General features: G+C 40.7%; 1 protein-coding gene across 2 annotated transcripts in view; it reads right to left on the bottom strand.

Annotated features, from left to right (window-relative positions):
• The window catches only part of LOC134538449 (neurogenic locus Notch protein), a 321,837-nt gene that overhangs the window by 100,461 nt on the left and 197,564 nt on the right, over positions 1 to 23,812 (bottom strand). For both annotated transcript variants that reach the window (XM_063379778.1, XM_063379786.1), the window contains exon 5: positions 11,145 to 11,278. In XM_063379778.1, coding sequence (XP_063235848.1) covers positions 11,145 to 11,278 — 134 coding nt within the window. The remainder of the gene's footprint in view (positions 1 to 11,144; positions 11,279 to 23,812) is intronic.

Below are 23,812 nucleotides of genomic sequence, written 5' to 3'. Positions count from 1 at the left end.
TGACGATATTTTTTTATGCAAAAGAAAAATACACAATAGATTTTGATTTCATGAAGTTTTCGCCTCAGTAAAAATCTGCAAGTTAAACGACGTGTCGCCTGAATATTAAATTATGAAATGGAAAGGGGGATTGGGTTTGACGCGCCGTAACTGTGGAATGTTTGCGGGCTGGGTGGGTGAAGTGAGTCAGGTTTAACTTAAAATAACCCTGTTATAATATAAAGGCGATAGAAAAATGATATTATCAGTGTACAAATAACAAAAAAAAAATTATATGCGACAATTAGTGCAAATTTCTATAACTTCTACTCCTTTAAATCTGTAAAAGTAGATATTTCAAGCCTCGGTTTTCGCACCATGTCAATTTCTTGTTTGTTTTTTCGTCATTACTTTTATTTAAGGGCTCGTTTTAAAATTTCAACTCGATACGTCCCTTGCCATTTGCTGTTCTGCCAAAAATAATTTCAACAGACATTCACTTAGTGTTATAAATCATAGGTGTAAACGTCGCGCAAGTCAAGGCTGTAGCCAGGATTTAGTGGATGAGGGGGTCCAGTTCAGCCAATAAATAATTTTTATTATAATTTTTCTTCATTTCTAAATTTTTAAATAAAATTTAGTCACACTAAAATCTAAAGGAATAGCAAACGTTTTAAACTACAACCTTTACAAGTAGATATTTAAGTAACGATTTTGGCCGAAGAAACTGAACATTTCATACCGTCGCAAAGCGTGCTGGAACCTTTGAATATATATACTGTATAGAAGTCGCCAGCCCAGGTTAAAATTTCTAATACGGTTTTGAGGTAGTTGGTTAATTCACCGCCGCAATCGCCACCATCTCTAGGGCATCGACTTGTGGTGGTCCTTAGCGGACAAGTGTCCAACTCTTCAAACACCCCTTCCCCCTCCTGTTGAACGACAATGAGCTGCAGTGAATGATAGGTTGGGGATGCGGGGAATGACAGCGGGCGACAGTGCTGCGCTCTACCGTTGAAATAACAACGAAGACGATACAGGGCGTTACGGCAGCGCACTGCAGCGGTGAAGTTCCCAAGCTGCTCATCATACGCTTCTGAAAAACGTAGAGTAAATCCTATCCACTCGCGACTTCTATACAGTATATATATTCAAAGCTGGAACCGAGGCCGTGGGGCGAGCGAGGTACCTGCCGGTAGCCGGCCCGGTGGATTCCGGGTGGCTTGCGGTGACGTCATGCTTGCCTCTGGGGATTGGCCGGGTCCTCGCTATCCCCCTCTCCCCTCGCACAATACTTCGTCTCTTTTATTGTTTTACGCCCCGCGGCTTTCTGGAGGTCTCTGCGGGTTTCTTTGAGACCGCGTTTGGAGTTACGTGACTCCGGCGCGTTTCTGGATGCTTCGGGATGACGCGACACGTCACAACCACTCTAGTCCACTCCAGAAATACGGCAAACGGGTATAAAAGCGGTTATATTGGCCTCCGCGGGAGTTCCGAAAGTGCGAGTTGAGTGAAATGGGAGTTGGGCGAAGAGGGCAAGCGGCGCGGACGCGAAGCGGCGGGACAGTGTGTGCGCGACCGAGTTGCGCCAGACTGCATGTGCAAACAGGTGCGAGGGAAGGGGGCGATCCCCTTTGGAGCCTAGCTCTAGGGAGGAGTGTGAATTGTGGACTGGACAGATACTTAGTGATATGTGAACAGTTTTTTTAAGTGGGATCATGTAATTAGTAATGTAAATATTAATAGCAAATAAAATTCTGTAAAATTAATTGGGTTACCATTCACAAACCCGTTTCTCCTCCTCGAAAAAAATATTTTGGTATTTATTAAATGGTTTTTAATACTTCGTTCTTAAGTATTACATTAATTCTTATAAAATAATCTATAAGTAGCTAATATGATGTGATTTTCTTATTGTCTTAAGTTTTTTTGACGTAATAACGTCTTAAAAATCGATGAACGCTGGCTGCACGTACGACTCATTGTCACGTTCCGCCTGAGTCGAGCGTGCAAGAACCGGCCAACCACCGTGCGAGAAAATCTTCTATAAGATCAAACAGGTTTTCATCAATGTTTTCTTATGGCGTTGTGACGTAAAATTATCGCCCGTAAACCGAATTTACAGACAACCCCCCTTTTTTAAATTTTAATCCTGGCTACGTGCTTGCGCAAGTGATGAAAATTACCAAGCATAGCACGCCTATTTACATCCACGAAAAATTCAACATGGCGCGTGAGACCGATACCAAGCGTGCACCATCTCGTCGACAACAGGCGCTACCGAAGTCGCGCGAGCGAGCGACGAAGTGGATCCCGGGCTTCCCACGACGGTGGGGCAGGTTGGGGGTGACACCAGGGGGGAAGGGGGAGGTGCGGGGACGCGATGCAGATCGTGAGTCCGAGGCGAACGTAATTGGGCGACTGCGGTGGCCCCGTTCCTTCCCACGGGCGCGCGGCACACACACACACACACACGGGGAAGAGTGGAGGGGGTCCGTCCAGAGAAGAAGGAGGGGGGGGGGGGCAAGTGTGGGTCAACCGTCTCTTCCCCTCTTGTCATTTCTTTTCCTCATACTCTCGCTGTCAGCTAGGGACGGCTAAACTTTTCAAGACATCGACATAACCTATTGCTTCAACTACATAAGACACCGATAAAATATCGGTCCAAGGATTCTCAGGATGGGGGGGGGGGGGGGGGGGGAGGGGGCGGCACACACGTGCGGCCTGAGTTTTGCACGTTTAACCGACATAAGTCATCTCTGGATAGAGATGCTGCCCATATTATGGTCTGTATCCATAAAACATTTAAAATATACCTAAAGTTTTCCTTAAAACAGAGTTTTGATGTTATGTTTATCAACCCCGTTTCACAGTCACGATTTTGCAAGCGCAAGCGGGTCACCAACTAGGCGCTTCTTAATTCTCCCCCCCCCCCCCACAACCACGATATACGCTCATGTATCGGTATATTATAACATATAACCTTTTTCCCGTGATTTACTTATTATATTATTTAGGTATAATTGAGTTCTTGATACATCGCTGCCAATGTAAAGGAATTACTTCATACAAGTTTAGCTCTTTCTAGCAAAAGTGAAAACAAATTATTTTAGTTTTCATTTTTATTATTCAAAAATACACTATATGTTTCGATTGTTTTTCCTCCAACTTTTTAAAGTAATTTTTATGTATTGTTATTGTTATAAACATAAAGAAAAAATTATTAATAACAAATTGAAAAAAAATTACTTTGCTATATTTGATATTGTGGTAAGAGCAAAAGATAATTTAATTATAATTAATTGAAACAAGCATAAATATATTCCTATTTGTTTTGTCAAATTTAGAAAAAATTATTTATTTTTGTCAAATTTAGAAAAATTTATTTCTCAGTTATCTAAGCTTTTATCCTTTTCCTATTTTACTGTCAAATTTATTTGCAGATAAGGTTTTAATTTACTTGAAAAATATTTTATTCAAATTCGATACTATCGGTAAAAAAATATCGATACCAAAAAAAAAATCGGCACTAAAATATTGGTGCCAAATTATCGATGTTTTGAGCCTGTAATATCGATATTTCCGATATATCAGTATATCGTTGCCATCCATACTGTAAGCGGTGCGCGAAACTGGAGCAGAGCTTCAGACATGGCAGTGCCAGTGTCCTGAACTGACGTTGGACTCTGAGGATTTCTCTCAGTGCAGGCCGCTCAGCTCACAGCAGGAATAACCCGTTTCGCGACGACTGCCACAGTTCGCTGAACATTCTAGTAATGAATTACACTGGTGTTTGAGAACTCTGGCACCTAAATACGTAAACAATAATGCTTCTGAGATATACTACAATTACTCCATGAAATTACTTGTCTAATTGCCTCTTAAACCTGAAACCTTCAGTTATGTAATCCATTCATTTCTCGCAAACGGTTTCCGAGAATATTCAATTAATTCAAAAGGAACGTTGACAAGTATTTATGCAAACACACAAAAAAAGGTTTCTTGAAGATATCGTAAGCACTGCCGAGTTAATGGACCTTAATCTGAGTGGTCTTCGAGCGGAACTCAACATAATCTTGTATAGTATCTTAATAAGTCTTATTCACAATGCAAGAAAGTTTAGTTAGAGTTTATCAAACAAACTTACGAACACGGGCCTCCAATATTCTAGTTGTTGGTACCGCCTTGCTACGTATGAATTAAATTAAGCTTAAAAAGGAGACATTTTGCTAATTCATCTGGTGACAGGAACGTTTAACTTCTGTAAGTTTTTACCTCGTCTGCATTTGGATAAGAGGTTGTCTCACACTCCCCTGCGAACTCTGAACCAACGGTTAACAAGTCACAAAAAAAAAGTCGCATGCAATGCATTGAAGAGTTGTACTAAGTCAGTTATTGTCGATAGTGTTTAGGAATTTCGAGTGTTCTAGCGGAAAAAAAAAAAAAAAAAAGGCATTGTACCCACAACTACGAAACCACTGTGCATTTTCGTATTGCTTGCTCTGGTTCGAACGTATTATCACCTATCTTGGGTAGGATATTGACAATAAAGAACTCTTTCCAAACCAAACTATACTGAATGAATGATTTCATTGCAAACCGGCTGACGATCAATGGTCATTTTATTTCATTGCAACAGCATCCAGTACTAACCTGGTACCAGAAACTAACGCCAATCTTAAGTCTCTGACAGTGAACTTTTTTTTTTTAGCGTGACTCGAAGCGCAGCGTTACATGGCTTCAAGTTTATACAGTGACGCGCAAAGCAAACGGCGTTGATTAAACAACATAAAAAAAATTGGGAGCAAAAAAAACCCAGCTCGCTCGGAAGATACTCGTGTCTCGACTTCTTGGAGGGATGACGCGGCGGAATGGAGCGTGGTCGGCGATCGTCCACGGGGAAGACACTTCTTACTTCTTGCCCGCGTGGCCTCGGGCTCCGGCGGCGACGCGTTGTTCGGATGCCGGTCTCAGGGCGCGCTCCCAAGCCAATCAAACTACTGCACGTCCTAACTGGCTTCAATTGACCAAACTACCGCTCTTAATTGTTCCTCCGCCCATCTCGCGTCAGTCCGAGGACAGGTGAGAGGTGACTCGTGGGAAGAGACGAAAAATTCCAACCTGATGACCTTGAGCGATCCCGGAAATATTTGGGGAACGCGCTAATTTATTGGCTGCAGCCATTGTGGGGGAGATACATGAGAGTTTTTCTTAATCATGCAAGTAACGCTTACACTTGTGCACACTCCTCAGAAGTCACTAGATGAACCCTTAGTTCTTATATCATTTCTTAAACTTGGATGCTTTTAACTGGCAAGGCAAATACGTATGTTACAGGTAATACTGGTATGCATTTTCCTTAAAGCCAAAATTCCAATAAAATAATTTCAGTTGTTTTCATCCGCAAATGAAGAATCAATCAGTCTGTTTTAAACATTGCATATTCTGTCTAAAACGATATTTCGTTTAGTAAAAATCTGTAAACGCGGTAAAAAAAAAAATTATAATTGTAAAACCAAAGGTAACCTATTTTTTGTTAGTTAATTATTTTGCAATTACTATAAACTGAAATTTTTTTCCTGAAGCCTGTGGCATACTCTTGAATAACCAAACAACCACACACAGTATGATGAAACTTTCAGGAAGTTTGAAATGTCGCCAGCAACAAGCGAAACCACTGTAACCTGAAGAGGAGATATAAGGAAGGAGGGAGGAGGGGGGAATGCACGCACGACGAGTGCGTGGAAGGCACGTGACCGGCCTGCCTGGGCCGCCGACAACGGGCCGCGTGCCTGGGCGCGCGCTCCGCTCCGCTCTGCGCCGTGACGGACCGCAACTCGGAGACTTCGACGCACTAACAAGCGAGCAACCCGGAGAGCAACTAGCAGCTGTCACGGTGGTCCTACCGAGTGTAATGCCTTGCGGACGATAATCATATTACCTCCCGATTCCGTAGGAGATTTATAAGAAATGCATCGCGGATTTTCTTTCAATTATTCTTGCAATGGGCAAGATTGATTCAAATTATTATTTTAGACATACGCTATTGATAGTTTACACTGTTTTTCAAAGAGGAACTCCGAAGAACGGACAAAGAAGGATAGGTACAAAAACACAGAAAAACAAGCCAAAATCAGCCGATGTTATAGACAACACAGAGAATTTCGTGGAAGGGATTAATCAGAACAATATTACAGCACAGAAGAACACAGTGGACTGACAACGACTAGATAATTGCAACAAAAAAAAAAGGACAGAAAATATCACGGATGCCTTTGGCAAACTAACGAATTCACGCAAACAACCATATTTCCCTACAAACGTTAGCGCAAAACAAGAGGAATGTAATATGTTGTTCTAGCTAAATTTAAAAAAAAAATTAAAAACCAAAATTACTGCATATGTGTGTACTGAAGGTACGTCGGCAGTTGTTTGAGTATCAAATGAAGAAACACATTTTGGCTTTGTTTCCGTTCCTGTCTTTCGTTCTTCAAAAATTCACACGTCAATGCTACCATGAGACATGACGAAAATAATATTATTTTTAGCTAAAATGTATCATAGATGATAGTTTGTTTATTGAAATTGACTGTATTATACGAGAGAGTCAGTTATGACATCCGACGATACAACCAACAATGTATTCTAGGAAGTGGCAGGACTAAATTATTTTATACCCAGAAAAAGTTCTCTGAGAAGAAAACAAATTACTATTATTTTAATTTTGGAGGCTAAAGCCGTTTGAATCTCACTAGAAACTTGAGGGTGTTTTATAGTGATTTGAGCCATCCATACAACGGCGAAGATGAAACCCATTTGCAAACGATCATCGACCTTACAGCCTCAACCGGCACTCCGCGAGCACCAACGCCAACACAAATAAGAAGAGGGGCTATGGGAAAACAGAATAATAAGCACCAACTCTTTGAAAGGAGAACCGGGAGAGCAGGTGGATGATGCGGAGAGAAGACAAGAGGAAGAATAGCAGCAGAAGAAGAATGGACGACAATGGCCGCCACTGGAGACTCGCGACTATCAATCACCGACGGATTGTTTGGCCACAAAAGGGGCTCCCGAGGCGACACGGCGGCGTGAGCGATCGTAATGAGGAGAGGTTACGAGCTAGTTACGTCACTGCCGCCATCACGCCAGTTTTATGCGGCACACCTTAATAAGTTGTGACGCGGCGAAAGGCAGCGGAGCTAACGACCGGCCCCAGCGGTCCGACCCTGCTCGCCAACAATTTTTTTTAAATAAAAAATGGAGGCGCGCTGACCAGGAACATCTGACCGCTGGACGCTGGAAGTAATTATTTCCAGGTTAGCCGCGGCCGAACGGCGATTCGCCGCGCTGGCCATAGGGAGAGGAAAAGAGGAGGGGAGTAGACGACACGATTGGCGGGCCGGGGCGATTGGTCACGAGGAAGGGGGGGTATCCACCGCCTGGGGAGGGGGGAAGGAGGAGCGGCCCCGGTCGCGAAACTAATCCGTCGGCAAACTCTCGCGCGTCGTGCGCCTCATCTGCATTCCCGCGCGGGAAGCCTGGCTCGGCGATGTGGCCACGGAGCTTGCACCGGCTGTTCCAGAACCAACCTCTTGACAGCCGTTCCTGTCTACGACCGCAGGAAGCTCAACTTAAAAAACAGTACGTCACCTGTTCCAACCAACTACACATTACAACAGCAATTCGATATTTTAACGTCTTGCAGAAAAGTACTCTGACCGCATGAAACGAGAACTTCTTACCACACTCGCTAAATAGTCATATACCGAGATTATGATACAGGTTAGTATTCAAAATAGAGCCCCCCAACATATAATTACAATATAAATTACTCAAATCCTGTTTACGACGGCTTTGTTACACCATTTTGTGTTTACGTGATGCCCGTCAATGAAGCTGTTTAATTAGATTCACTGTCAGATATCACTGATTTGGAGTAGTTTCAACTGTTTCATAACTAAAGTGACCTAAAACTCTAGCATTACCGTTACGCATTTTACGCACAAAATATGAGTTTCCAAATCAACGGCGAGTGGTATCAAAATGACCTTCATAACTGGTAAGGGAAAACAACAGGAAAAATAAAAAAAGTGTCTAAGAGGAAAATGTCAATTACACATTTTCTGACGAGTTGTGGTACAGTCCAAAGGCAACTTTTTATACTACGTATTTGGCGAATCCGGGTGATTCCAGGTCGATTTATGCCTCAGGTTCCCAACCTGCCAATATGGCCGCCACATGACCAAGCTGAAGGTCGCCGGGTAACAAGGCACTCCGGATGCGCAGTGGAAAACTTTCAAACGGAAATTCGCAACGTCTCTATGTAAATATTTCGAAGGATGTATTTTTTTTTATTTTTACAAAAGGATAATTTGTATTTCAAAATTATTGTTCCATATAATTTAAATTTGATAGAGTTCAGATTAGCTAGTTCATGGTTATTGTTCGCAAAAAAAAAAGTTTTGTGCCAAGACAGTTTACAAAACAGTATTCTTACCTCCACGAACATAATATTTCCCCCCCCCCCCCCCTAAAGACGTATGAGACACGGAAGTATTTCGACTTCATTTAACGACACGATCACTTGTTTGTTATTACTTACGACTTCAGTTAGATCACAGCAGTTTCAACTCACCGCAATGTATTATAAGCCAATAACAAATGAACTTTCGAGTGATGATGAAATCACTATGTCACGACGGACACGACAGGACAGGCCAATGAAATACAGTCACCGTGACGTCAACACAATACGCGCCCCGACGACCCGCAAGAAATAGATTCTATTTATAATTTCATCATGTGTTGCACGACTGAAAACAACAAGGAAACCTTACAAAATTTAACTGTACTAATATTACCCACTTGGTAAATCTTTATGCCGAAAAACTAAATTTCGTTTTATGTTTTATGTTTATTGCGTTCATTTTTAATTTTTAGCATAACTAATAGCGGAATTATTTTCTGTCCATTATCACATATCTATAGCTTGCTTCCTATAACTAAAATAAATCTCACTTTGTGCAATAGACGACTAAATGTTATAGCTGTTGTTATGCACTTCATCTATCACCAGGAAATAAAATATTCATACTGGGCCTACACTGTTTTTGTCGCATTTCATACTGCATTTGATGGACACATTTGGTTAGGAATGTTTTGCCGACAGCCATATTAGAGTTTGTCGTGTAAATGTTGTCGTGGTATTACGACCCTGCGCTATTAAGTCAGTCGTGCTGGAACGCCGTACGATGCCTAATCGGGTTTGTCATGTCGTGTTGGTTGTGGATTGCGACTCCAGCTTAGCATGCACGTACACTTATCTAAAAGAATAACGAACGGTCAATGGCTTGACAAAACACAATGGCGTCATTGAAGCCGAGGAATGCCCCGGTCACAGCAGCTGCGCTCTAATTGGCCCAGTTTACATAAAGCGAGTTTCGTTCGCCAATGAGAACCCACTACGGCAAGAGGTGGGTACTACAAACCATAAAATAAAGTGTATCGTACAATCCAAATAAACAATCGAATGATAAAGCGTTATCTAAATAAATGTAAATATATTCTTATTGAACGATTTTACCAGCAACTTGTCGGCGAAAAAAACTAGTGAACATGTTGCAACTGGCTCAGTGAGTGTCGATTACACAAGGCGAGTAACACTCGTTTATTAGCTCACAACAGATTTGCCGAGAGGTTATATTTTTAATTCCGAAATCACGAATTTCTTACTCCGACCGATGATGACTGCTTTGGTAAGACGACGTGAAAGTATACAGCAATTACAGCACAAAGTATAAGAACTACTAAATTAGTTAATGAATCTGTTGAAATATTTCTGTAAATAACTGGTGGTGTAGTGCTTTCCATATAATCTGAACAGTTGTAATAAACGTGCGAAAACCATCCCTGACAACAGGTAGGTAAAATTTAACTCAAGCAGAGCCAACAAATTAGGACAAATAATGTCATATGTTAATACCGCATGATTAAAAAAATCATAAACAAAGAACTCATATAAAAACAGCAATCTTAATCCAGGTGTAACCAACAATACATTAATTAGTACAGCCTCAATAGTGCCGACCGGCGAACTGTTGCAAATCAACTAAGCTTGCTCCGTATTGTATAGGCTCCCCAAATAATCAATCGCAAAAACAGTAAATATTTTTCCAAATATCTTGTTGATTTATAAAAATTTATGAGAAATGAGCAAAGCTAATTACTGAGTCATTAAATCTACCTCTCACTTCTCTTGAATTTCTGGGCAATTCCCTGACTGCGGAGTGTTAACGGAGATTATGAGCATGTAGTATGAATTTCTCAATTTTTTTTAATATTTTAAATTAATATTTATCTATATTATTGGTATCACCAAGCGAAAATTACATGTTTCTAACATTTTCACACGTCGCTGGAGTCCGGTAGCAACTCAGGCTCCAGCATGAAGCCGTCCGGAAGAAATACCAGATTATCACACAAGGACGACAACAAACAACGTAATAGTTACGCACGGTACAAGCACTGTTTAAAACAACTTGTTTACGTACTCAGCCAGAAAACAGTGGAAGGACTTACCGAGGAACTTGAGCCCAAACGTAATTTTGATGAGAAGTTATGACGTCAGAAATGCAATCTAAATACACCCTAGGTGAACTATGTTTATGCAAGTAAAGTAGTATAAAAATTTGTATATCTTATTAATTATATTTTTTTAGATTGACAATGTTAACTATAGGCATGGGAGTAGATCCCGTGGGGACCAGTAATTAAAAAGCCCCTCACTTGGGGGGGAGGGGGGAGGAGGCGCCTGCCAGCACTTGCAAAAAAAGCGTGACTGTGAAACGGGTTTGATGTCAAAACTATGTCCTATGGAAAACTTTGTGTTAAGTGTTCTACTTTTTGCATTCATGTAGGCCAAAATATGGGCAGTATACAACATAAAAACACCGTATCCAGAGATGACATGTATCGGTTAACAGCATGTCCAAAATTCTCGGGCCACGCGTAGCCCCCTTGAGAATCCTACAGAATTGCGCCCCTGCATATAGGTGTATGAAGAAAAAAAAACACTTTCGGCTGAACTACAACAGGTAAATAGAGTGTAGCTTCAACAACTGGAAAGTTAAGACAGTGGAGCAAGAGAGAAGGGCGGGACTCACCTGTGCGGCACTGGCACTCGTAGCTGAGGCTGTCCACCTGGCGACACAGCCCGTCGTTGAGGCAGGGCGACGGCTCGCACGGGATGTACTTCTGCTCGCAGTTCTGGCCCGTGTAGCCGGGGCTGCAGATGCACCTGGACAGACACGCCGACGTCAACCACTTGCTACCACTACACGTCCTTCAGCGTGAACTCACGAGAGCACACACGGAGTGGAGTCCACACGTCAGAACTTATAGCTTAATATACATTAGTATAGGAAACAGATCTTTTGATGAGGTTGGAGATAAAAAATATATGCAAGTATGCCAGCGCTAAATTATGCTATTGCGCAACTATGCAAGTGTGAAAGTATGCAAGTGTGCAAGTATGCTGCGTTATTTCTGCCTCTCCATTGCCGTCTCTTCCTCTACCGGTTCCCCCACTCCGAACTTAACTATCTGAAGGAACAGATAGTAAACCGTAAAACGAAAAGGCAGAAGTAACACAATGAGGATGTAATGAAAACATAACAATCAAATAGGACGGATGAAATCTCACTCATATTACGAGATGGAAAAATATTATTTTAATTATTCAAATAAAAAGACCTATTTGTAATACGTTTTTATGTATCATAACCCCGTGCTGTCAACTGCCACGCACACCCATCAGTAATTACATTGATGCTGTAAGAAAAAAAATACGCATAAGACATAGGCGTTACGTAAACGCCAAATACTACTCTAAAAACAATTAGCGCTCAATCCTTTACTGTATATAAGCCAATCATATCCATTAAATATCTAATAAATATTATACAATTTTGCAACATACTTAATATTTATAAAGCTAAAATAAGTTTAAGGATTTATATTTATGGTAGGTGGACTACTTTCAACAGGTTTACTTCTAGTTATATGAGCTATATTTTTTGTAAGACGGTGGTACACGCTATATTTCAGTAGTGCCATTAAGTTTTTTTTTGTTTTCATAATAAATAACATTCCGTAATTTCGTAACTGGACGACTAAATCAGTGATAATTACTTAAAATCTGTAAAACTGGTAGCACTGATAACCCGTGGCAGGGAAAGGACTTCACTCCAAAATCCCGCACTTATGATTGAATTAAAGGTATTTCCATCAGTAGTATAATATGTACATATTTGTGTAGTCGTGTTAACACTTGCCCTCGAAGCGTAACGGCGCGCACCAAGTGCTCCCGCTAGAGCACAGTCAAGCTGAAGGCCACCCAACCCAGGCATGAGGAACACCCCGATGTCCCTCACATGCCCCCAACATTAAAGAATCACGGATTGCCCCACATCGTTCAAAATTTTCACCTTAAATTTACGAAGAACGCTGGTTACAAATTATCACGAGATCTTCGTAAAGTTAACGGTATCTTCGCCAAATTACAGGTAGCCTACTAAGTTTCATCACTGTGAACATTAATCTATAAAAATAATCTTGGTATACTAGCAAACATTCAAACACTTGGTTAGGCTTCTGGTGTAACAAACTACTGGCCCTCATCCCTAATCACTTATCAGCACTGAATCCGAACCTAAGTAAGATTGTTTTAAGTTATTACAACCGTATAGAAGTTTTCGTTCAATTTTTCTCAAATTCAGTAGTTCTTAAAATTAATATTGTTGTTCTGTAGACGGAGATTGTAAACAACTTAATGAGGTTGTCAGTTCTCGTAAACAATTCCATGAGGTTTTCGGTGCTTCGTAAACAACTTCATAAGGTTGTTGGTGCTAGTAAACAACTTCATAAGGTTTCAGTACTCGTAAACAACTTTATGAGGTTGTCGGTGCACGTAAACAAAATCGGTACCACTGATACTACTTTTTGAATTTAATAAATGCCAAATTCGTAACAGTTACGTGACACAGACTTAAACCACGCGATTAACGACTCTAAATTACACTTTTGAAGTAATCTGTTGCCTTTATTTTCTGCGTGCGCTGTACACAGCGGCCCTACATTCCGAGCCTGATAATTGCGAGGATAGGCAACACTCGCCTCTCGCGTGCTGGGCACGTCGCGTGCTCATGTGCGAGCGAGGAGACGGGAAGAAGAACCAGTGTGTTGGCACAAGAACCCCCGAAACACCCACCTTTCAGCCTTGCACGTCGGCAACACTTCTGGATCTCTGCCCCAATCCTCGCAATTACCCGCGCGAAGGTTAACAGCGGCGCGATGTTTAACATTCCACAATGGTACATGAGGGCGAAGCGTGTTTTCGGTCACGCCAATGCTACAAGCAGGAATCACAATAGCGCGACGAACGCGACGCCAATAAAATATACCCCCCCCCCCAAACCAATCGCGTTCGACACATATGTGACGTCGGACCGACAAAATTCGCGACGCAACGAGAAACACAAATTACAAATGTTTTTCTATTCCCATCGTGTAACGGGCGCGATGTTACAAGAGTAAGAATCAGGACTTTGACGGTAAAACTCGTGCATTGGGAATACAATTATATTTAGTGTTTTTTTGTTTTGTTTTTTTTTTAAATTTTTTGTACTAAATTTATTTGTGAAAATTTTTAAATACATTCACGTAAAACGATTTCTCACAACGAGAACTATATTTGGATAAAACAATCCCACCCCCTCCTTAAAACAAGTATAGAAAAACCAATTTGTAGAAATTAATAGCCGTAATAATAATTGTGCAAATGAAATGTCAAGAAAAAATTTATAATTAGGGTTTTTTCTATTAGTTGCGCAATTTAAAACAGCGTATTCACAATAATGCGATATTTCTGTCGCATCGCGGTCCTTCACGCTACTGCGGCCCCAGCATCACGGCTTCTAACTCGCTGGCCTGCTAACTCCACAGTGTTTTGTCCATTGATTGGACCAGCTGACACGATCAGATCTGTCTCAGAACAATAAGACTTCGAACCTAAAAATTTTTAATTAGTTTTCCCGATTTATGCATTATTCAATTTTCTGATATGTATGCCTAATCCATGCCTCCAGGAACGAAAAGTTTTTGGAAATTGAATAATCGTTAGAATATACAGACTATATTACATTCGAACTATAATTGTAAATAATGACGCACAGCCAACAGCCTGACTATGTTTCAGTGCGGACGGAGAAATATGAACTAGGATCCAAAAAGTGGATAAAAGCTGGTTGAAAGAGGTGGGGGGGGGGGGTGTGGAGAGAGAGGGTATAACCATCTAAACGACCCTGTAGTTCCGCCGCCGAGCTATCCACAACCCAATTGGTCCGCTGCGAGTAGGTATGGCGAAACCTTTCAACGCATCGATGTATCGGTATTTCGGTATATCGCTTGAATTATATTGATGCCTTAAAAATATCGTCTTCAAAATATCGACTTTTGCCCATGCTTTAAATTATTATAAAATAATAATTATAATATATCTAAGCGAATATCTGGCAAACGAGCCGATCTTCTCGGGTACCAGGTGCAGACACAGTAACTCGGGTACGTCTGGCAACACTGCACTCCTTCCGATCGCAAGTAGAGTCCAGCCTGGAGTGAACTGAACCCACGGAGGAGTCGTGTCGCCGGCCGCACGACTCGTGCAAGGAGAGCTGGCTGAGCCCCGGGGGCGACTGTTTCCTCACGGCCAGGCGCCGTCACGAGCAGTGTTGTGTACCCACGTAGTGAATGCTTAGAAAAATAAACAGAAATGATTATTATGGAAATAAATGCATGTATTAAGTGACAAAAGTTAATTAAACTCTTTAGAATTATTCAAAATTACTGTTATTTTAGGCGTGGGTTTATTTTCACCGTAACGACCGTTTTTATTTTAATTTGATATGTATTTTGGTACTAGAAGTGTGCATCCGGTCCAATGTGCTATTTGTTTGGAATGTAGGATATATGGTTGTTTATGAATTGTAGTGCTATTTGTATGGAATGTAGGATAAATGGTTGTTTATGAACTAACTGTATTTGAAGTCGAGAGTGAAGTTTTAAAGATGTAAGTGCAGGGCAGCAGAGAGCGATGATCTTCAGGACATTGCGGGCTCCGAACCAGAGGACGACAGCTCCGACGTACACCCACTTGGAGTGAACTTCAAAGCGCCGGGAAGGGAAAACTAGGCATGGACTATGACACATAGCTTTCTAGAGCTACGGCAGAGACATAAGAAACTAAAGACGACATCTTGGTCACAACGGTTTTTTTTATAGTTTAATATTGAAATTTTTTCTTCGTTAGAACACATCAGAATATTTACAAATCATAAATGCTACTTTAACGAAGCCGCTTTTTCAATATTAAACGACAAAAAAAACACTCTTAAGGTATCAAAACTGTTGAAACCAAGATGGCATCTCTCGGTTTCTATACTGCGCTCGTCATACTCGGCGACGAAGTTGCGTCTAGTCAAAATTCGTAGTTGTACCTGTACAAGGTCAATGCTGACTGAACTCAAATTCAAAATCCCACTCTCAACCGACTAAATTCAGCGTGTTCAGTAGTTTCTGCCGAAGACGGCAAGCACGCGGGAAATGTCCGGAATGCGCGCGAGAATAATGACCAGTGAGCGCGGGCAGTCATTATATGGAAATATCGCCAACGATAAATTCGTCCTCAACCCAACCTCACCCGCGATGCAATCACTCCCGAGTGCGGAGATTGCGTGTTCGGGTAATCGTATTAATGCCCCTTGATTGATAGAAATCTCACGAGAGGAAGAAAGCGACTGTTACGAAAGGCAACCACTGCGACCTTGGATTTCAGATAATGCACAACACGACACCGCATCTAATAATTTAAGTGTCGCTTGGATCTGATAAGTGTTTCTTCGCGAGTATACTTTAAATCTTAAAAAGCCGCTTGAAAGCTTGTCTTTGGTTGTTCGCGTCTGAACGTGCCCGCCCAGTCAGGGGGGTGTTTGTGTGGTGAGGCAGGATGATAGTGCTTTTAAGCGCAAGGTTGTGAACTGGCGTGCGGCGTCTTCTCGTCGTGCATAGGGCAACTATGAGCTTTGTGCGGTTACCATTGCATTACATGACGGATTAATGAAGATATAGGTGAAATGCAAGATCCTTGAGTGCTTTCAAGATGATGTACCGGATGTTTCATACATAAAAATTATTCATAAAATACCTTCAAAACAAAATTCGAAAACAGAACTACTCATCCGCTCTCAGCGGTTTCTATCTAAATGCTATTCGCAAATAGATCCCATTCTGATATATTGAGCAGTTTTTAAATTGCGAGGTTTTTTCTGAAGCTCTGGACACTGTGTGTGCACCCGGGTAGTTAGAGTAAAAAAAATAATTAAACGTTGGAGGCCCACAGCGCGAGGTGCCGCACCTAGGGTCCGGCCAAATCGTGTATCTCGTTCTCATGTAAATAAGAGGTTTTTTTTTAATTTTTTAAAAATATTTATTTAGTATATGCGTTTATAATTAAAGGTAAGATTTGATGCGTCCTGGAGTTTTTTGCCGTATTGATGCTTGAACTCTTGTGTTATCAAATTTTTTTCCTTGCCGGTGAATTTCAGACTTGTATTAAATATTTCGTAAAAATGGCTTTAAACACAACCAATCCCCCCCCCCTTACCCGCCCGGAAAATAATGTAGAGATGTTTTAAACTTCCTCTCTCTCGCAGGGACACACGTAATTAATGAACCATCACTTGTCAGGGAAGACAGGATATGTCGCCGGACCTGACGTCTCCGGCGACGGGCAGCTGGACAGCTGGTGGGAGCACCCCGAACACACCCCTCCCAGGGAGCGCGACACGTTCGCACTCCGCGTCGCGCGTGGGAAACGCCAGATCGCGTTGTCGCCGCCGTCTGTCGGCGCGCGGCTCATCACAGCCGTGTCCCTCGCACAGGGGCGTAACACAGGGGCGGAGCTTGTGCCCCGGGCGCCGCATTTGGGAGGGAGGGGTCGCCAAACTGACAGAGTAATTTTTACTATATGTAAATATTTACTTGAATATCGTAATGTTAGAACACAAAAAAAACTTTGGAGAGCATATGAACTGTATTATTTGTATTGAAAGATACATACATGTAGGCCCTATATCGTCAAATACTTAAAAACTTGTATTTTTCGCGTACCATCCAACTTGCGATGTATTAAAAACAATCACTGCAACTAAATATTTTTTTTACCATATAAGTTGAATAAAAAATATTTGGAACAGTGGAGTTTTAATAGATATACGGAATTTACGCGCATTCATTTAGTCGCAAGTTAGAATGCAAACCTTCATACTCTCGCGCTGTGTTCATGATTAGACCACAGTTATTTTCACGTGCTTCTACGACCGAAAGTCAACGATGCTCAGATAGGAGAGAAGTAAACGAATCAGGTAGAGATAATTAACAAGGATAAAAAATGTTCTCGCTAAGATGTCAACCATTGCGAAAGCAAAATATGGATTGAGCACACCTATGTCTTTGAATGCTATCCTGAGGCCAGACGAATCAGGGAAATTTACCGGGTCTCTAGGAATTAATATGAGGTGTTGTCGGGAAAGTTTTTGGATTTTGTACGTTTGGAAAAAAAAGAAGGGAACCGGAAGTAAGTTCTTGCGCGGGTGGAAACTAGTCTAGTTATGTCCTTGCCACCACACCAGGCAGTTCTGATAGCTGTTGAACCGAACCAAATATTGTAGTAGAACAATATACGAAAGTCGTCAAAAATGGGAGAAACCTTATGAAGCGCATTCTAGCTCTGGCGGCTGGGCCTGATCTTACGCCGTTAGCGCATTTGTGATATGCCATTTAGAATTTACGTTTTTTTCCCACGTTTTCTGCAATTGTGGTTATTTATTGTGGCTGGAAAAGTTTGTGCAATGTTAGGTTGTAACAATTACGATGTTCATAACTCCTCGAAGTCGTTTTTTAGGTTAAAATTCCTGGTGTAGAAGTAGTCTGAGTGTGGCGGCATTAACCTAAGTATATAAGTTTACACGAACACCTGAGGACATATCAGCTTATCTGTGTGCCAAATAAATTTCTGCCATAGCAAAAATGTTCTGGAATAAATTTAATAAATAATAATCACACAAAGAAATAGTTACAACTTTAAAAATGCGTTCTAATTTTGGGATTGCATTACTTATACATTAATTTACAACAAATTAAATACATGTATCTAGTATTGCGGTATTATGCTTTTTTTTTACATTTTAACATCATACCTAGTTAAAGAAAATCATAGTATTACTTATTGTTTAAGTAGGTGTTATAATAGTAACTTTAAATACACAATCCAGTCTCTTAGTTTGGTTATTTAACACTAGGTAGGCATATAACATTTATTTTTTACTTAAAATAAATCTTATAAACACAATCGAAAAGATTGATTAGATCTACATGAATCTGTGTATATACCTAAACATAAAGCAGCGTTTATATTGTTTGATTGCATGTTTTTAATGGCAATTTAAATTTTTATTTCGAGCTTTATGAAATTTTACACACTTGACCTTCCAAATAAGTAAAATGTCATTGTCTACATAAGATTCCTAACAACCACCTCCAGTAAGTACCCTTTCCCATCCCTTAAAGCGGAATTTTAGTACTACTTAGAGAAATTCTGCACAACTGCCGTTTAAAATAAGAATTACTATCTTCATCTAATTGTGAAAATAGTGTGTTTACAACATTTATAGAAACAAATTTCAATTATTATATATTTGCAATACTTTATGGTTTTAAATGTTTGTTATTTATATCTACAAGTTTTTAAAAGAATTATTGTAAACATTAAATGGTAATTTTCTAAAGTAGGCACTCATAAAAAATCTGAAAATTTATTTTTGAGTTTCAGTCTATTTAATGACTGTTAAACAGCACTGCGATATTTCAAGTATTTTACCAATAGTTCACTATGTTTAACGGTTGATATAGGTAGGTTAAATACATTTAAAATGATGTAAATTGTTATAAATGGTTTGTTGATTTAAGTTAGCGATAATAAAAACTTTTAACGATAATTATTGGAACAGTAGTACGCAAAACTACCATAAACGGGGTTTTCATCTTTTTCCATATTCTAGGAAATTAACTATTTTAACGTGTTTTGCGGAGTTATTTACGAAATAAACTATTTACAAAAATTCATGTTTAAAGTTAGTTAGGTATTTTTTAATGACCTTTAAGTCAATATTTAGTTCAGATTGCGAAAACTTGTTTCATTCCGAATACACTGTTTTTCATATAAATGTATGGCGTATGAATTCATTACTACACTTTAACAATATTTCAAAAGACGAGAGAAAATCTGTGCCGTGATCGCACATTGTAATACACGGGAATTTGAATTTCGCGGGCGTTCTACAGGACAAGCCGCTAGGATCGCTGCAGTCGCGTGTCGCCAGCGTTCGCCATGTTAAAAGGTCTGAGTTTACTATATTTTTATACTAAAACATTTGATCGAACCTTTCAAAGTTGTAACTATATTGGTCCCTTTCTTGGTTTCACAAAAAAATAAAGTACATTTTAATTTTAACGGACGTTTATAATTGTCGAGCATAAGTCAAAACAACAAAATACAAGGGGGGGGAGGAAGAATCAGCAATCGCGAACCAAATTCGCATAGGGTTTCCTCGTGTGGCGTGATTGTTCTCCGTCGTGCACTCACTTGGAGCACAGCTGTCTTCATGCTGCGGGCAAGAGGCTCCGGTACAACTCAAATCAGAAGAGTCTAGCGGCAGCAATGCTACCTTCCTGCAACTGGCAACTGGCAACTGGCTCGTTCCGGGGCCGGCTGCCGCACCGCTCAAGCTCGTTCCGGGGCCGGCGGCACGATCATATATGTCATCTGAAACTTCTAATTGTCAAATATGGCCTCGTGGCTGAGCGCTTAGCGGCGCTATCATTTAATCGTAAGATTGACGGGTCGAATCCCAGCAGGCGCGAATTTTTTTCTGTACTTGTAAAAATAAATACGAGCACATATAATTTCAAAAGTAATAAATATATTTAAATAATGAATGCAAATAAAAGTAAATTTATTAATTAAATTGTAATTTTCAGATAAGGACATGATAACTAATGGTCAATTAGGTTAGGTTAGCTACATTATAAATACTTTAAAACTTTGTGGACCGTTGATTTGGTTAGGATAGTTACATTAAAGATACTTGGAAATCATGTAAACGGTTTCCTAGCGCTGGATAGCTACATATTAAAAAGTTATTTGCTAAGCAACCATAAAATGATTTTACAGTATTTTTAATGTAGCTATACTTACCTAATATAACCAACCATCCACTAAACAGTCTATGTGGCATTTTTATACTGGAGAGAAAAAACGCGCGCGTAAAAATAAAAAACATCCAGGGGGTAGGCGCTCCCGATCGGCCAACTTCGGAGAGGATCGGCATTTGCAGCCAGTTGCAGGACGGTAGCATTGCTGCCGCTAGACTCTTGTCTCAAATCGAAATCTCCCGGGACGGAAGAAGGAAGGGGGAAGAAAGAAATATGGAATCACAGAGAGAGTAAGAGAGAGAATGCCCCTCGGACAGGACAGAATCTGGCCTAACGGGTCGGCGTGCTACTTTAAAAGTCTCTCAGGCCACTGGCGCGTGATGGAGGGGATAATCGCCATTAATTCACGAATTGGAGAGGGGGGGGGGGAAGCGGTCCCTTACGGCGGTTCGCAACACTGTTCGGAACAGTGTTGCCAACTTGGCGAATATTCCGCCACTTTCAACAATACTAAACTTCGCTTAGAAGAGAAATGTTTTGTAGATTTCTAGTTTTCAAGGGGTTGGCATTAGTGACAACCCCCACCTTTTTTTTTCACCCTCTTTTTTTTTACGAAAACGAGACCAGCTGTTATTTAAGTGAGACAAATTTAATTTTTTATTGTTATTTAGTACAGTTATTTATTTGAAATAAAGTTGAGACATTTAACTCATCTCTTTACGAATGGCAATCACATAGAGCTGTTTACAGTCACTGCTGACAGAAGGATACGTATATCATCAGTACTTGTTTTGAGAATCTAGGTAAGTACAATATTCTGTTTTATCTATTTGCTCTACTTGAGCCCCGCGGCGGTAGAGTGGGATGACCACCCGCCCTATGCCATGCTGTGCTCAGGGTGCTCCTTCCACACACATTCATTCCTCCATGCTCCATCGTCATCTCGTCAGCCCTCGTCGTCTCTAACGTCTCGATGTTAAGGAGAAGTTAAGGCCCCCGCCTAACTGGCCACACATACGGTGTGCAGAGATTCAGGAAAAATAACGCGATTTGAAAACTGCTCAATATATCTAAGTGTCTGTTTACGAAAAGCATTTAAGAGTTATAACCTTTAGTTAGTGCTCACAGAAACACTGCACGTGTGACATTTGCCCCGAGGTTACGAGAAGCAAATAATTTTTTATTGTACTCCCCGAACCCCGAAGCCATTAAAATCTCATGAAAACTTTCGCAGTGGGACGTTTAAGAAATTAATTTAGATTTATTAGTATTTTTAATAATACCGTTTTGCGTTGTTTAAACAAACTTTGGAGAACTGCGCTTTGTCAATATATATATATGTATATATATATATATATATATATATATTGTTTACCATAATAAACTGGATAAATATCTTGTGGAGAAACGGTACGAAGCTCTGTTACTTATTAATGAAGTTTTTAGGTAATGTTGCTCCCTGTTATTTTTTCAACCGTAACCCGAGCAGGAGTTTGGGATGAGTTCAGGTCTTTTAAAATATTTTGCACTTTAGGATTTCAGTTTTGGTCTTCCTACTAACAGTGGGTTACCAAGTTCGCTAAATAGTTTTGTTTCCGGATTAAGTGGATTAAGTTTTTAACTGTATTATTAGAAGAGTTAAAAAGGCGAAAATGCGTGTTTTCAGAGTAATTTTTAGTCATAAAACAACCGGTACAGATACTTGAAAGCACTTAAAGAACTTCCATTACACTGTATCTTCATTTCTCCACCACATGTTGTTACGTTCAATTCTCAAATTTCATAGTTGTCCTATGCACGACGACAAGACCAAGCGCCAGTACACAGCCTTGCGCTTAGAAACGATACCACGCAAACAGCACCAGCAAACATCGCACTATCATCCCACCTCACTTACACACAGAAACACACACACACACCTGACGTACCAGACCCCTTAGATGAAACAAATAATAACAAAAAACGGGGAGGGCGAATGAGTAGTTCTATTTCCGTATTACTATTTTTTTTTCAAGACTTTTTACCGGGAATTTCAAGTCTAAAAATTATTCTAAAAACAACCGCCTAGCCCTTTTCACTCTCCTAAAAATGCAGTTTAGAAACGACATACGAATAAAGTACTACCCATCGGTCCTCAGAGGATTCTTAAATGCTTTTCGTAAACTGAGCCCACCCTGAGATCTTGAGAAGTTTTCAAATCACGTGGTTTCTTCTGAAGCTCTGCACACCGTGTGTGTGTCCGGGTAGGCGGGGGTCGCAATCACCAATTATTTCATTAGTTTTATTTATTTACAAATATCGACACGTATTTTAGAGTAAGGTATTTTCCACTCCCGACTTGGCGACACTAAGGGAGCACGGAATGTGGACCGTGGGAAGAAGAGAGGTCATCTGGCCGCTTGGCCCGCTCTTTCGGAATCACTTTCACGGGCTATGAACACCCCTCCTCTCTACATCACCCCCCTCCCCCGAACCAGAACAAGCAAACAGGTCTGCTGCTGCTGTGCGGAGGCGAAGCCCGGAACTGTAATAACGTCGCTTGGTAGTCGCCCCTTGTGACAAATACCTGACCATACACACACACACACACCTTGGGTGCAAACGCTGACAACCCTGAAATGAAATACCAGTTTCAAAAATGTTCATTGTGAGATGCGTATATTATCTATGGTTTCGTCCACAATTTACAATTTTCAAAACGTTAATGTTATTGTGGTCACAACTCACAAGAATGTTGGTTTTATGACTGTTTTTCACGCGAGGTGTTCAAGTCATGCGTTCCTTTATGTTAACTGTCGCTTATTTACGACAGATGAATAATGCGATAGCTGTTTTAAACGTTCGTCCGTGTTTACGTCCACCAATACCTAAGTTTGTATCAGAAGACATCACACGCAATCGTACTTTTATCCCGGAATCCAACTTAGCCTACAGTGGGCGGTTTCGAGCCAAGTACGCCACGGTCACTCACGAGTTTCCTGCTGGTGCCTGCTGCACGGCGACCCTTCTACAAGAGCCAACCGCCCTCTTACTAGAGACAGTCCTCTGATTTTGTCGACAGAAAAGTCTAAATAAATATTATATATTTTAGTTTCTGTGCAGAAAATATTTTAACATCTATCATTTATTATTGAGGCGCATATCAAATTAAAAAAAAAAAACAATCATGAGAGGCCCGAGCATTGTTATGTACAAATTAAGATGTGATTTCATCGGGTGCACAGATGTCATGATATTAGGCAGTTTGTAAATTCACCGACAGAGGGTAGCAACACTCGATAGTACGGACAAGGTTGGCCACTTCTTTGTATAGTTAGTACATGATTAAATAAACACCAGGCAGGGGTAGGCCCGCAGTGCACCGCATGAGACTCGTCCAAGGTGAATCTCACTCAGTCACATGTTCGTCAACACAAACTGATCTGAAAGTTACAGATCCGCAGGCAGATGGCAATGTGTGCAGTGTGTGTTAAGCCAGGTGCTGCTGGCAAGGCTCACTGAGTCT

The sequence above is a fragment of the Bacillus rossius genome, chromosome 1 (assembly GCF_032445375.1).
Source record: "Bacillus rossius redtenbacheri isolate Brsri chromosome 1, Brsri_v3, whole genome shotgun sequence".
In the NCBI taxonomy this organism is placed as follows: Eukaryota; Metazoa; Arthropoda; class Insecta; order Phasmatodea; family Bacillidae; genus Bacillus; species Bacillus rossius.
The sequence above is the reverse complement of the archived record's forward strand: the minus strand, read 5'-3'. Positions and strand labels throughout refer to the sequence as shown.